The sequence below is a fragment of the Lissotriton helveticus genome, chromosome 7 (genome assembly GCF_964261635.1).
Source record: "Lissotriton helveticus chromosome 7, aLisHel1.1, whole genome shotgun sequence".
Lineage (NCBI taxonomy): Eukaryota > Metazoa > Chordata > Amphibia > Caudata > Salamandridae > Lissotriton > Lissotriton helveticus.
Genome location: NC_136068.1, coordinates 750,168,026 through 750,183,043, shown reverse-complemented (window position 1 = coordinate 750,183,043; position 15,018 = coordinate 750,168,026). Strand labels below are relative to the sequence as shown.

The 15,018-nt window shown below is 45.9% G+C and overlaps 1 protein-coding gene across 2 annotated transcripts in view; it reads left to right on the top strand.

The window, feature by feature from the left end:
- Window positions 1-15,018, top strand: part of RAD50 (RAD50 double strand break repair protein) — a 507,735-nt gene that overhangs the window by 151,606 nt on the left and 341,111 nt on the right. For both annotated transcript variants that reach the window (XM_078653096.1, XM_078653097.1), the window contains exons 9-10: window positions 5,815-6,008; window positions 14,194-14,400. In XM_078653096.1, the coding sequence (XP_078509222.1) occupies window positions 5,815-6,008; window positions 14,194-14,400 (401 nt within the window). The remainder of the gene's footprint in view (window positions 1-5,814; window positions 6,009-14,193; window positions 14,401-15,018) is intronic.

Here is a 15,018-nt window from a genome sequence, read left to right as displayed (position 1 = left end):
CTCGAGTCTTCCCATGTTGGTGAACCGAGGTCGGCTGTCGGGTCGACGAAACCGTCCGCTTCCTTTACGAAGCAGGTCTCGGACTCCCTCAGGCGGATCAGGGAAAAAGCTTCAGCGGCGGAACCACAGACGCCTGCCTCTCCGAAGCCACCTGTCCCGAAGCCAAAAACTTTGGCGCCGATCCGCTTCACGCTGCCGCCGAAGGAGGCGCCGAAGGCCTTCGCACCGTAATCGGTGCCCAAGGACACTGTGGGGTCGAAGCCAACGGACCGGCCAGGGAGTTTGAAGCATCGAACACCCTTGCTGGAAGAGGAGTCGGAGCATTTCATTGAAGCCGACACCGGAAAACTTATGATTTACAAACGGAAGATCACTCCATCGCAACCCTTGGAGTCGTATACCATTCCTCTGAAGCGCAAAAGGCCTGCTTCATACACACCAAACTTGGTCGAACCAATAGTTCCTCAGACTCCAAGAATTACAACACCATCACCCACTTATTCTGATGGAGAAGATGCTGGGGATGGAGATGAGGAATACAATTTTCCTGATAACACGGAGCCTGACGAACAACAGGACTCGTGGGTAGAGGCAGGTGACCAAGGGGATCAGCACACTGCCCATGAACCTCACGTGTACAACGTCAAAACCTCTCCCACTGAGGATTCTGCAGCATTTAATGCACCGATTGAAAGGGCAGCAAACAACCACGGAGTTGAGATGCATGCTGATCCTGTGGAGGTGGACTTCCTTTTTGACACTTTTTCAACTGCTGAAAAAACTGTAAAAACTCTACCTATGCTAAAGGGGGTCATTAAACATGCTGCAGACATTTTTAAAGAACCCACGCGGTCAAGGGTGGTCAACCCTAGAATTGAAAAGAAATACAGACCGGCACCTGGCGACCCTACCTACATCAAGGGCCAGTTGCCATTGGACTCTCTGGTAGTTTCTAATGCCCGCAAGAGGGCGAATTCGCAAACCACTGGTGAAGCTCCTCCCCCAGACAAAGAATCAAAAGTGCTGGAGGCATCAGGAAAGAGAGTAGCAGCTCAAGCCGCCAATATCTGGCGTATATCTAACAAGCAGGCACTCTTGGCACGTTACGACAGGGCACACTACGACACACTAGAGACCCTATTGCAACATCTACCAGACCAATATAAAGAGGCAGGGGAGATGCTTATCCAGGAAGGGAAGCTCATCTCTAACGCTTCCATCAAGTGCGCACTAGACGTTGCGGACACTGCGGCCAGAGCAATTAATACCAGTGTGATGCTCAGACGGCAAGCATGGCTCAGAATCTCAGGTTTTAAACCAGATATCCAAACTACCATCCTTAACCAGCCAGTAAACCCTGACAGGTTGTTTGGTCCAGAGGTGGATACCACCCTGGAAAAAATAAAGAACGATACTGAGACTGCCAAGTCCATGGGAGCTCTCCAGTCCCAACAGTTTCGAGGGAACACTTTTCGTCGCTCAGGCAATCGAGGTGTTAACAGAGGCCAGATGTCACAGCAGACACAGTTCAATAAAGGTGGGGCGCAATCCTCGTACACCAAGCAGAGTAGAGGAGGATACCGGGGCAACAGCGCCAAGGGCAGAAGCAGAGGAAACAACAACTCCCGTTCCTCTGCCACCAACAAACAGTAAGTCCCTGTCACTGCCCCCGACCATCCAACACCTGTCGGGGGGAGACTCCAGCAGTTCCTGCCAGTCTGGAAATCCATCACCACAGACAGGTGGGTCAGGAAACTTATCCAGTTCGGTTATTGTTTGGAGCTGACATCCACTCCACCCAACATACCACCAAGACACCGTCCTATGTCCACAGAGCATTTGCACTTATTGCAGCAGGAGGTTCTAGTCATGCTGCAAAAAGGCGCAATAGAGCTTGTGCCAGTGGAGGAAGAAGGCACAGGGGTGTATTCCCTGTACTTCTTAATCCCAAAGAAGGACGGGTCCCTCTGGCCCATTCTGGACCTCAGGCCTCTGAACCAGTACATTCTCTCAGAACACTTCCACATGTTAACACTGCAGCAGGTTCTTCCGTTGCTAAATCAGGGAGACTTCCTTGCAACCTTGGACCTCAAGGATGCTTACTTTCACATTCCACTCCACCCATCCCACAGGAAATACCTCAGATTCACCATTCTGAATCGGCATTATCAGTTCAAGGTCCTTCCTTTCGGAGTGACAACAGCCCCCAGAGTGTTCACGAAATGTCTGGAGACAGTGGCTGCGCACCTCAGGAGACAGAACGTCCATGTATACCCTTATCTGGACGACTGGCTAGTTCAGGCAAAGTCGGCCCAGCAGTGCGCCGCCGACATGTCCCACACCATTCACCTTCTTCACGGTCTGGGCTTCTCACTGAACTATCCGAAGTCGCACCTTCAGCCAGCCCATGTGCGGCAGTATCTGGGCGCGACGATAGATACTCTGGCGGCGACGGCTCAGCCAAATTCAGTGGGAATAGACAGCATTCAGGCGCTGATCCAGAAATTCAGACTGCAACACTCGCTTCCAGCAAGAGTGTTCATGCAGTTGATAGGCATGATGGCCTCCTGCATCTTCATAGTCCCGCATGCAAGGTTACATATGCGTTCGCTCCAAGAATGCTTGGCACATCAGTGGACTCAGGCTCACGGACAGTTAAAAGACCTAGTGTTGGTAACCGGTCGGGCATACAACTCTCTGCATTGGTGGAATCCACACAACCTTTGCAAGGGCCAACCGTTCCAGGAGCCTGTGCCACAGATTATCCTGACGACTGACGCATCTCTCCAGGGATTGGGAGCTCATGTACTCCACTAAACAGTGCAGGGACTATGGTCGACGCAGCAGAGGAAGATGCACATCAACTACTTAGAACTGATGGCAATCTTCATGGCACTGAAGTCCTTCAAAGTATATCTATGCAACAAGGTCGTGTTGATCCGGACGGACAACATGACGGCAATGTACTATATCCAAAAGCAGGGAGGTACACACTCTCCACAGCTGTCTCGCCTGGCTCAGAGCATGTGGAAGTGGGCCATTCAGAGGAACATCTTCCTCATGGTGGAACACCTCCTGGGCAAGGACAATCAGATGGCGGATCTGCTTAGCAGGTACAGCCACCAGATGCACGAGTGGGAGTTACACCCATCAGTACTCCACCCATACTTCCAGCAGTGGGGTCATCCAGAGATAGACCTGTTTGCCACAAGGGAAAACGCAAAATGCCAAACCTTTGCCGCCAGGTTCCCACACCCACAGTCGCAGGGCAATGCGATATGGATGAACTGGTCAGGCAGATTTGCGTACGCTTTTCCCCCAGCACCTCTCATACCGCTGGTGGCAAGAAAGCTAAAGCAACACTCGATGACACTCATCCTGGTTGCTCCAACGTGGGCACGCCAACCATGGTACACCACGTTTCTAGAACTCTCCGTGGTACCGCATCAAAGGCTGCGCCTCACACCCAGGCTCTTAACGCAGAACCATGGCGACATTCAGCACCCAGATCCGCAACAGCTCAACCTGGCGATCTGGCTCCTGAGGTCTTAGAATTTGGCTACCTTGACTTGCCTCCTGAATGCATGGACATCATCCGGGAGGCGAGGAGGCCCACTACCAGAGCTTGCTATGCAGCGAAATGGAAGCGGTTTGTCATTTACTGTACGGAACATCATATCAACCCGCTAGATGCATCCATTCCTAATATCATCTGCTATTTGTTACATCTTTACAAATGCAATCTAGCATATGCTTCCATTCGGATACACTTATCCGCCATAGCGGCTTATCTCCAAAACAGGCAGCACCTCTGTTTTCAGGGTGCCTGCTATTAAAGCATTCCTAGAGGGGCTAAAGCGGGTCATCCCCCCCAGGACCCCGCCAGGTCCTGTGTGGAACCTCAATGTGGTCCTCACCAGATTGATGGGCCCACCGTTTGAGCCTCTACACTCCTGTGAGATTCAGTTCTTAACATGGAAGGTAGCTTTTCTCATTGCCATCACGTCTCTACGACGTGTTAGTGAGCTACAGGCGCTCACAGTACAAGAGCCATTTATTCAAATTCATTCTAACAGGGTGGTGCTGCGCACTAACCCTAAGTTTCTTCCTAAGGTGGTGTCGCAGTTTCATGTCAATCAAACCATCGAACTGCCCGCATTCTTTCAGAACCCCGAAACAGTAGCAGAGAGAATGCTCCACACGCTTGATGTCAAAAGAGTGTTAATGTACTACATTGACAGGACCAAAGACTTTAGAAAGACACAACAGCTCTTTGTTGCCTTCCCAGCCCAGCACAAAGACAACCCCATTTCCAAAGCAGGAATAGCCAGGTGGATCGTTAAGTGTATTCAGATTTGCTATCACAAGGCTAAGCGCACTTTAACGGTCGCCCCCATGGCCCACTCCACACGCAAGTTGGGGGCCTCCATGGCGTTCCTGGGTAATATTCCTTTGGAAGACATTTGTAGAGCAGCCACATGGTCTACACTACATACATTTACTAAACATTACTGTGTAGATGTGCACTCCAAACAGCAGGCAGCTGTAGGACTGGCTGTTCTTAAAACATTTTTTCAGACTTCTGCAGCTGGCACAGGCGGCCGCCGTTAATGGAGGGACTGCTATGTATTCTATGCTATAGATATGAATTCAGCAGCCCACATGCCTCGAACTGAATATGCTACTTACCAGTATGCATCTGTTCTTGGCATGTAGGGCTGCTGACATTCATATCGCCCGCCCTCCTCCCCGGCGCCTGTAGCGGCTGCAGACTCTTCTTGCATTTCATCTTAAACATGACCATCGCTTACACTAATACACTGCATCTTTGCCACAATGGCTAAAAACAATCTGAGGATGGAGTCGATGCCCATGCGCACTGTAGTCCAGGGGAGGAGCCACCTATCTCGTGATACTTCGAAGACTCTTCCAGGACCACAATGTGCAATCATCCGGACCCAACACTAGGCGGCGATCTATGCTATAGATATGAATGTCAGCAGCCCTACATGCCAAGAACAGATGCATACTGGTAAGTAGCATATTCATTCCGGTAATGACTCAGTGGCAGACCCTGGATTCCAGTAATGTTCTGTGGGGGTCACCGAATTCCATTCATGATTAAGCAGAGGACCACAGAACTCAAAAGGTTAAGAACTACTGGTGTAGAACCAAGCTCTGATAATACTGGTGGTGGAAATATGGTACAAGTTGGCTTGTCATCTGTATAAAGGAGGGGGTGGCGCCGCGTCCAGGGTGACTGACTTCGGAATCTGGGGATCACGGTTCGATCCCCGGGGCCGGCGGCAGATTAGCCCAGCACCATGTGACTCTGGGCAATAGCTTGCTTAATCTTCCCGACGCCCCCCAGTGCCTAGAGACCCTAACGGGTGATGGTTCGCGCTTTACAAATGTGGATTATTAATATTATTATTATTATATAAATGAGTTTAGAATTCCAACCTTTAGTAGCTTCAGCATTTTTATCAAATAACCATTGTAATGTAAACTGGCTTCAGTAAAGGAAATTAAATCCTATTACCTGAATCAATGTAAACAAATTGTAGTTGATTGCCATGTCTCTCGTATTTTTGGTGTATTCCAATGATAGGTTTGTGCCATGTGCCTCAAGATGAATACATGCATTCAAACAAACAAACATACATACATTTAAGGTCGTGTGACATTTTTTGTTTTTGCATTTCCTGATTCCTGTTAAAAAACTTTGTAATTTTACACTTTATGAATGCTTTACGGTAACACAGCATTCAGCAGCTTGCGTTGAACAAGTGTGCCTTTCTACCCTCTTTAAAGGACGGCTGCAGTTGCAAGCTGATCGCCACCAGCAGAATATTAAGCAACGGGATTCCTTAATCCATGATTTGGCGGCAGAGTTGGAGTTTGATGGCTATGACAGGATGCCATTCAATGATCGCCAGAGGGACAGCTTTCAAACCCTTGTGAAAGAAAGACAAGAGAGGGAAGAGGCTGCTGCAAACCAGATGATGGTAACTCCTCTGTTATTTCCATAGTTAACTTCTAAAATAGTTTAACAATTTCCCAAATCTTGGTCTTCTAGCTTTGTAAAAGTATGGTGTTAGGCAATTGCCCCAAATGTGGGATTGTGTAGATTTTGACTGATAATATACACATTTCTGACCTTGGCCAAGCATGGTTTATGAACCACTCAACAGCCCAGCAATGCAAGCCCTGTACCTTCAACAGAACTGCACCAACATTAGACTTGATGGTGGGACACTTGACCTTTGCAGTTCTAGAGTCTGGGGCGTACTGTTTTCAGCCAGGTTGCCAGCTCTGCCCTTGCAGGTTATATGGAACCTGTTTACTGTGCAGAACACTCTATTCTCTGCTTTATTAACATTTTTGGGAGGGGTGATGATAATCCGAGGATGAACCAAAGTTATGATATTATATTAACACTTGCAACTGTGCTTTGTTGATTTTTGGGTCTGCACACTGCGAGCTGTATTCTCTTTTTTTGTTGCACCTCCATGCTGTTGTGCTCCTTAACCAGGGATACAGTTGAACCTCAAGGATGGAGCAGGGATGCTTGCAGCCATATTTATAGGCGTGGAAGGGCATACATTTGACCTCCTTTTTTTAAGGCAAAGCTGAGCTTAATAAGATGTGACAGTGTCGTTCAGAGAGTAGAGCCCAAATATCTAGCTAATGAAGTTGCAAGCATTTTCGCTTTTGCTTTACCAAGTCAGAATAAGTCTCGTAGCTGTGTTAAGCCAAGACCCACAAAAAAGAAAATGAGTCATTTGAATGTTCACTTTAGAGCTAGGGCAATGTTCCAAAGGATCACTGCATATTTCATCAGAAGTACTTGAGACGCAGTGGTATTAAGAGAGATCTCTGATTTGCACCACCTTGCAAGCGTCCAGAAAACCAGCGCACCAAAATGAGAGGAGTTGTAACACTGCACCGTACAAGTGTGCTTGGTTAGTTCGAGAATGATAGATGATGTCATAACTAATTACCTTATATTTGTAACAACGATGTTATGAAAATAAAGCATGAAAACTCGATGTTGGTGCAATTCCTATATGTTACATGTTAGATGTCTGAAATTTTCATAAAGATTCTAGATTTCAACACAAATACTTAACATCATAAAGATTCTAGATGTCTAAAAATGATTTTATTTTAATGAGTTTTAAAAATATTTTAAAGGTTGCTACTTTCGAGATTGTAGCAGTAGGCCATAACCACAGTGGCATTTTTTTGTGTAATAATCACTGACATACATCACAGAATGCTTATATATAATATATTTGCGTGATTCCCTTACACCTTTTCACTTACTTTTGGAGTTTGGCACTAATGAAAATATGAGCTTTCAAAAGATGCTTGAGATAACTTTTCTTTTTAGGCTGCATTGTTTCATGGCCTGATGCAATGAACTCTGACACGTTTTCAAATGTTGCTTATTTGTTCTGATAGTGCCAAATTCCTTAAAACAAACCGGGCACTTTTCTTAATTATTTTTTGTGTGGATTTTGTGAGAGCCTGACCTTTGGACCTTCTCTATGTACAGCAAAAGTGTTAAGGTTTTTTGTCGGCAAATCTTTGAGGATGCAACGTACAGTTGTTTCACATAAGATGCATGGGAAAATGTGCTGGAGAACAATTTGTACCTGGTAAACTGAAGAGTGGTCATACGATGATCAGACCACTGTGGAGTGACTATGATGTCATGATGACAATTTATGCACTCTAAAGACTATTGGATTCAGGAGGAGTCCACCATTCTCTCCAGCTTCTTCTTTGGCTTATTGGATATCTCTCATTAGGACTCTTTTGCCGATGCTCTTGAGAACTGTGGCCACTGCTGCTGTTCCATCACTTTCCTTGACTCTAGCCTGCCTTCAGAACTGAAGTGCCCTTGCCATTCCTGTATGCTTATGAACTTCTGTGCTAGACTGTTTGGAACTGTCTGGTGAGAGTCCAGACTTGAACTTTCTGATTGATGCTCTGTTCCCTTTTGCCCATACCCAGGGACTTTCCCCAAGCGGACTTTAGCTTGATTCCTGTATCCCTACTGAGAAATTGTTATTGAACCATCCTCTTGCTTTGAAACCATTCTTTATGACGTCAAATTACCTAGACCAAATGGTTGGATTCTTAGTGCGTGCGTTAGTATGCATGACAGAATTCCTAAAGATCTTACTTATGTGTATTGATCTTGAGTCTCAAATACAATAACCAATTTATGCTAAAGATCTGTTGTGAGTCTTTTATTTTGAAATTCATGCTCTCTCCTCTGAAACTGCTTGGGAGTTGGCTACCAATTAATGGTCCTCATTGGGTAAGCCAGCAGTGGATCATCTTAGATTTTCACCCCTCGCTACGACGAAGAAAGGTCCATCCGAGGACCAATGCCTCTGTGGTAAAGTATAGCAAGTAGATTGAGACTTGTGTCTGCATGGGCCCAGTGCTAGACAACCATTAGAAGTGCTTCTGATGCTGCACGGCAAAGAATAGACTCCCACTATTACCCCATATTATCCTGCCCTGCCACACTTTCTTCATAGGTGTAACATTGAGATGCTGTTGGCTAGTGGTCCCCCACTGTGTTTAAAGCACTGATAAAAGGTGTGTGTTCTTGATTAACTTTGATGGTGTTGACCTTGGACAAGAGTATGCAAAGCAGAATGCTCACCTCAAAAGATTTATGATAAATGGAATCAAAGGCCTCATTGTCCAGCACCTTTGGTACAGTCTCAGTAAAAGAAATCGTAGATGCAACCGGTACTAGACTTTCTGTATAGTTACAAACTGAGGCACTTTTACAAAATAACAGTCTGATTAAGCCTCTTTAATGTCCCAGAAAGCATAGACTCTAGACAAGTCTCATCCAGTCCGTGTTTTTCAATGCTGTAACGGAGACACAAAACAATTAGTCTCTTCAGATACTAACAACTATAATTAAAACATGCAAAAATTAATACAAATGTATGTAGAGCAACAACGGATTTGGGTTTTTAATCTCTTCCGTGCTCATGACGGAACTACTCTGTCACGAGCCATGGACATGCTGTGCTGGTGACGGAGTGGTTCCGTCACGGTGCGGCCGCCCCGCCCACGCTTCAGGAATTCCGCGCCTGCGCGGACGTTCTATTTAGCGGGCGGGGCCGTGATGGAACCACTCCGTCACAAGCACAGCGCGCTCGTGACGGAATTGCGGCGCTGCGCGGACCCTCCACCCCCCCCCCAGCGCCACGGCGGAATTACTGCCGCGGCCACAGGGTTAAGTGATGCACAAGGTAAATGTAAATGTACAGGAATTTATATAGCGCAAATCACTGAGCGGTTTCTAAGCGCTTGCTGAGGGAACCCGTCCTGGTATTCCCCTGTGAGATAACCCCAGCAGGGTATCCGCAAGGTGAAAGCCAGGCATCCCGCCGCGAGGGGCCGTTGTGGAGATTAAGCAAGCTATTGCCCAGAGTCGCAGAGTGTGAACCCGTGAATCGAGTAGGCACCGGAGCGAGAATTGTCGAGTCCATGGACATTTTAGGACTCAAGACCCCGCCGAGCCGGGAATTGAACCCTGGTCCCGGGCTGACCTCTGCTTCCAGGTCTGCCTCCTCTAACCAGTGAGCCACACTTCTCCACAAGGTGTAATCAAAAATTTACTGGCGCATCAAAAATAAATGTCTTCCAAGCAAATATCTGAAGTTTAACAAAGCACCAGTTCCTTTTCAAAACTGTTTCAAAACTGCTCTTGAAGGAGTATGCTTAACGCATATCACATAGTTTGAAGCTAGTGATGGTACACCACCGCATATCTACTTAACAGTTTATTTTGGAGCACATTTTAGTCAAACTCTACTTCATTATAAATTCGCCAATGTGAAAAGGATTAAAAAGCATCACTTATTCATAAGCATTTTTCAAAAATAATTTTTAGATGAAGTGAAATAAATGTGGTTACATCATTGTAAAAGTGCCTGCATTGTTTGTAACGGAGAGTAAAGGAGAGTGTACGAAAGATAAAGAAGTGTCATTACAATAGCTAGTGATACATTTTGCTTCCACATACTTTCCATCTTATTTATTTAAAAGGTTTTATATAGCGCTGGCTGGACCCGAGGGTAACAGAGCACTTTACATGGGTATTAATTGCAGTAAAGCAAAATATTACAATGGGGTAGTATTAAAAAAACCAAAACAAGCAGTAAAAAGCAGCATAAATATTACGTAATCAAATTACAAAAGTTGCAATGGGCTACAGCACATCCTGAGAGATTAGGCTAGTGAGAGAGGTAAAAGATGGAAAAGAGGGAGGTAGGGTATAGGAATGGGGAGAGGCTAAGGAGGGGGGTAGGTTAAGGCAGTATCATACCGCAATATATGGATAATTAATTGTAATGAAATCGAATTACAATGAGGTAGTACTCAAAACCCATCCGGACACTGAAAACAACTCCAGCTTTACACTATCAAATTACATGTATTGCAATGGGCTACAACAAGTCCTGAGAGATTAGCCTAGCGCGGGACGGAAAGGATAGAGAAGAGGGGAGGAAGGGTATGGGAATGGGGCGAGGCTGAGGAGGGGGGAGGTTAAGGCAATACCGAGTGGGAAGAAGCAGGTCCTTTGGGAAAGGCTAGAGGGAGGAGTTAGTGGGCAAAGGAAGATGAGAGGGGGGGGGAAACAGTAGGAGGTCAGGGAGGGATGAGTGGTCAGGGAAGGGATTAAGGACCCCAGTATTTGTTGAGCAGGAGTTGGAGGTCTTTTTTGAAGCTGACGTAGGAGATGTTGCAGTGAAGATCTTTAGGGAGGGAGTTCCAGATGTTAGGCGCGTTCCCGGAAAAGGAGCAAAATTGTATGGTTTTCTTGTTTAACAGAGGAGGGACAAGAGCGAGGGTGTTGGAGCTCCTCAATGATCTAGAGCAGCCAGATTTGTGAACTTTATCTGAGAGGTACTGCGGGGAGCGTTGATGCAGGGCTTTGTGCGTAATGCAGGCTGTCTTGTGGGAAGCTCTACCTTCAACGGGAAGCCAATTGAGGGCTTTAAGGGTAGGGGAGATGTGATCGAACCGTTTGAGGTTGGTAATGAGCCTAGCAGCCAGGTTCAGAACAGATTTGATTGGGGCTAGGTGGGCTTTAGGGGTTCCAGCGAGTATGGCGTTACCATAGTCGATTTTCGACAAGAACAGCGATTGGACGACTAATTTAAAGTCGTCAACAGGAAGGAAGGGTTTTATTTTCTTGAGGTGATGGAGTGTGAAGAGCGCGCTTTTGGCTGAATTTTTTATGTCTGGATAAGAGTAAGGTTCTGATCACTGTTAAAACCGAGGGATTTAACTGAGTTTGATATAGTGAGAGAGCAGTTGAGTGCGGTAAGGTCAGAGATCCAGGATAGAATGTGGAGCGAGTTATTCTTAGAGAAGAAAAGAATGATTTCGGTCTTTTTTGGGTTGGGGTTGAGTTTGAGGTGTTTGCAGTGGAACCAGGATTGAATCTTACTCAAGGCATCATTGAGGTGAAGAACATCCAAGGGGGATTGAATCCTATAGTAAAGTTGGGTGTCATCGGCGTATAGGTGGTAATTGATTCCTGCTTATTTAAGGATAAGGGTGAGGGGTTCCATGAAGAGATTAAATAGAGAGGGGGTGAGGATAGAACCCTCGGGGGCCCCTAGGATGACGGGCAGAGGTTTGGAAAGGCAGTCACGGATTTTAATTTGCTGGGTTCTGTGTTGGAAAAAGGAGGTGAAGAATTTGAGGACTGAACCATTGAGGCCAAAACGATCTTTCAATGTGTTAAGAGTAGAGTGGTTGACTGTCGAAAGCAGCGGAGAGATCAAGGAGAATGAGAAGGGAGGATTTGCCTTTGTCGAGGGCGTGATGGATGTCATCAATTATGTTTAGCATTGCCGTTTCTGTACTGCAACCCTTTCTGAAGCCTGATTGGAAAGAGTCGAAAAGATTGAATGAATCAATGTGTCTATCTAGTTGGAGCAGGGTGCATTTTTCAAGGGCTTTTGAGAGAAGAGGAAGGTTCGAGATAGGACGAAAGTTATTTAGGTCATTAGGGTCACCAGCAGGATTTTTGAGGCTGGGAGTGATTTGTCCCAATTGCAGGGAAGCAGGGACACAACCCGAGTTAAAGGAGGAGTTGATGATAGAGGGGGCAATGATATGTTTTAGATCTTGGACAAGGTTGGAAGGGAGAGGGTCTTTAGTGTGAGATGACGGTTTAAGTCTGGAAATGACGCTAAGGACATCAAGTTCAGTTACTGGTTGGAAGTCGTGCCAAGAAGCATTATTTTTCTGCTCAAGTGTGATGGGGACGGGTTCAAGAAAAGGGACGATAGGAGGGCACGATGAGGAGTCATGAAGAAGCGTAGAGAGCGAAGGAGAGTTGGAGGAAATGTCCGGGGAGAGAAGTAGATTAAGAGGGAGGGAAGTTAGGGCGAAGGATTGATCAATTTTAGAGATTTTTTCTGAGAAGTAGTTGGCAATTTCTTTGCATCTCTCAGTGGTGCCAAACACCTTTGGGGGTGCAGAAGATGTTTGGTTTTTAACAATGCTGAAGAGTTCCCTAGGTCTGTTTTTGGCCCGGTCGAGCTGTGAGCGGAAGAAGGAAGTCTTAGCATTAAGGATGTGTTTTTTATAGTTGGACCTAGCGGATCTGAGGAGAGAGAGATTAAAGGGGGAAGGATTTTGCCTCCATATGAGTTCAGTCGATCTAAGTGCACGTCTCTCATTGTGGAGATCTGGATTGAACCAGGATTTGGAGGAGGAGTTTTTCTGTCGTTTTAGTCTGATTGGGGCAATTTGGTCAAGGATCTCAACGATGGATTTATTAAAGTGTTTGGTGAGGTCCTTGGCCTTTTGGGAGGGAGGAGAGAGTCGAAGTTGAGCTTTGACTTTTGGTCTCAAGTTTGCCTGGGGGGATAAGATGAAGATTTCTGGTCAATTTCATCTGTTTGATGGTTTTGGGTGGAGGGTGTAGTACAGTGTTAGAGATTGTGAAAAGGCTGAGGTGGTGGTCGGACCAGTCCATGGGAACAATGAAGAAAGGGAGGCCAGCTCATTGCTAGTAATGATAGCATCGAGAGTGGCTCCTTTGGAGTGAGTAGGAGAGTGGCACAGTTGTTTTATGTCATTGATGTCAAGTAGATCAGTGAGGAGGTTAACCATAGGACCGTCCTTTTGGTTCCAATGAAGGTTAAAATCTCAGAGGAAGAGGTTTTTAAAGTTGGAAAGTGAGGATTGGGTAAGAAGGTCGGACAATTCTTCTGCAAAAGGAAGAGGATCGCCGGGAGGATGATAGATATTGTGTTGTCGAATTGGAGGGGAGCCTAGCACTTTAAGTTCCGGTCTGAGGTATTCTAAAGTAGAATGATCGGAGTTTAGCACAGGGGAGAGTTGAAGTTCAACAATATTGTTTATTATGTTTTACATTTAAAGTTGACTATAAAAACAGGGTCTAAACTAAGCCTTTATTTTCTGCTTGCTGAAAAACTAAAACTACAATGTGTTTCTTTTCTCTGCATTTAAACGACGAATGTCGTCTCCGTCTTTCAGTTGGTGACTCCTGTAGATAAATCAGCGCCATATAAAAATATTCATGAACGTTTTTGACTGTGCTGTAACTAAAAGAAAAAACTAATTCAGTGAGTCACGAAGGTGAGTATATAAAATAATAGGATGATGCGAAAAAAATGTTGATCAGTTAAAATTTCCCATTCATTAGTAAACAGCAGTTGGCAGTACCAACGTATCTGGCTTGCCTGTGATGCAACGAATGGACACATGGTGGCGGAATAGTTCCACGCAAGAAGAATAATCCGGCAGAAATGTATTCGCTTCACATGTGACATAATGGTGTCAATTCCGCAATGTGCACATCTGCAATCTGCTACAGTTTCCGTAGTATGTATCCCAGCTGCGTGCCTGTCTGTACTGTAATCAGAAAATAAAAAGTAAACCAGATCCAGGACACACCTTCAAACTTTTGTCGCACAGTAAAAGCATGTCTGAGATTGGGGTTTGATTTGCAAATATAGTGGAAATAAATGCAATTTATATAGCAACCCGATATTTTCTTCACAAATGTAATGGCAGTATTTGAACATTTTCTGTTTACCATATCCTAACAAGTGTGCAGAAGGTTTTTGTATTCCCAAGTTTTAATACTTGTATTTTTATGGGCAGAGAGATTTTGCTACAAAAGAAACGTTGAAGCAGAAACAGATGGATGAAATAAGGGACCAAAAGACGGGTCTGGAAAGGACCATAGACCTGAAATCGGACATGCTGAGTAAAAGGCAGGCTGAGCTCAGAAATGTGAGATCCGACCTGCAGCAGCTGGAGGGGTCGTCGGACCGGCTTCACGAGCTGGACCAGGAGCTGGTGAAAACGGTAAGGTTTTAGTTGTATCTGTCCTTCCTGGAGCTGCGGTTCTGGAAACACTGACTTGAATTCGGCAAGCTGCAGAACTCCCTTTTGCCGAATGTCCATTGGTTCAACTTAGAGGTGGGCGAGCCAATAATGAGAGCCGACCCAGCGCCGACCCGAGGGCCTGGGGGACTCAACGAGGCCGTGCACGAGCCGAGGCCTAAAACAGTTGTCATCTACATCATGAAACAAACAGAAAATCTGGCAGTCTCTTTAATATACAAAAAAATATCCAGCATGCATAATAGTTTCACGTTAATACATCAGCTTTTTGTGTGTAGCGCAAACCTAAACTCACGTATTGGAAGGCTCTCTCACGTGCCTAGGATCGCACAGTTTGATCAAGCGGGGAAGCCAGGATTGGCTCCGGACTTGCTGCTTTCATATTATGCAATCCACCCACTAGAAATGATGGCTACCGCTTTCTCGCCATTTGAACACAAAGGGTTTATGCTTTGTTTCGAACTCTTGGCGCGTGATGGTCAATCGTGGATGAGAGGCAGAAGCCACATTAATGCTTGGCTTTTTTCGGCCTCGATGGTCCAATGGGGACCTCGAGCTGTGCCAGGCCTTCGGCTCGAG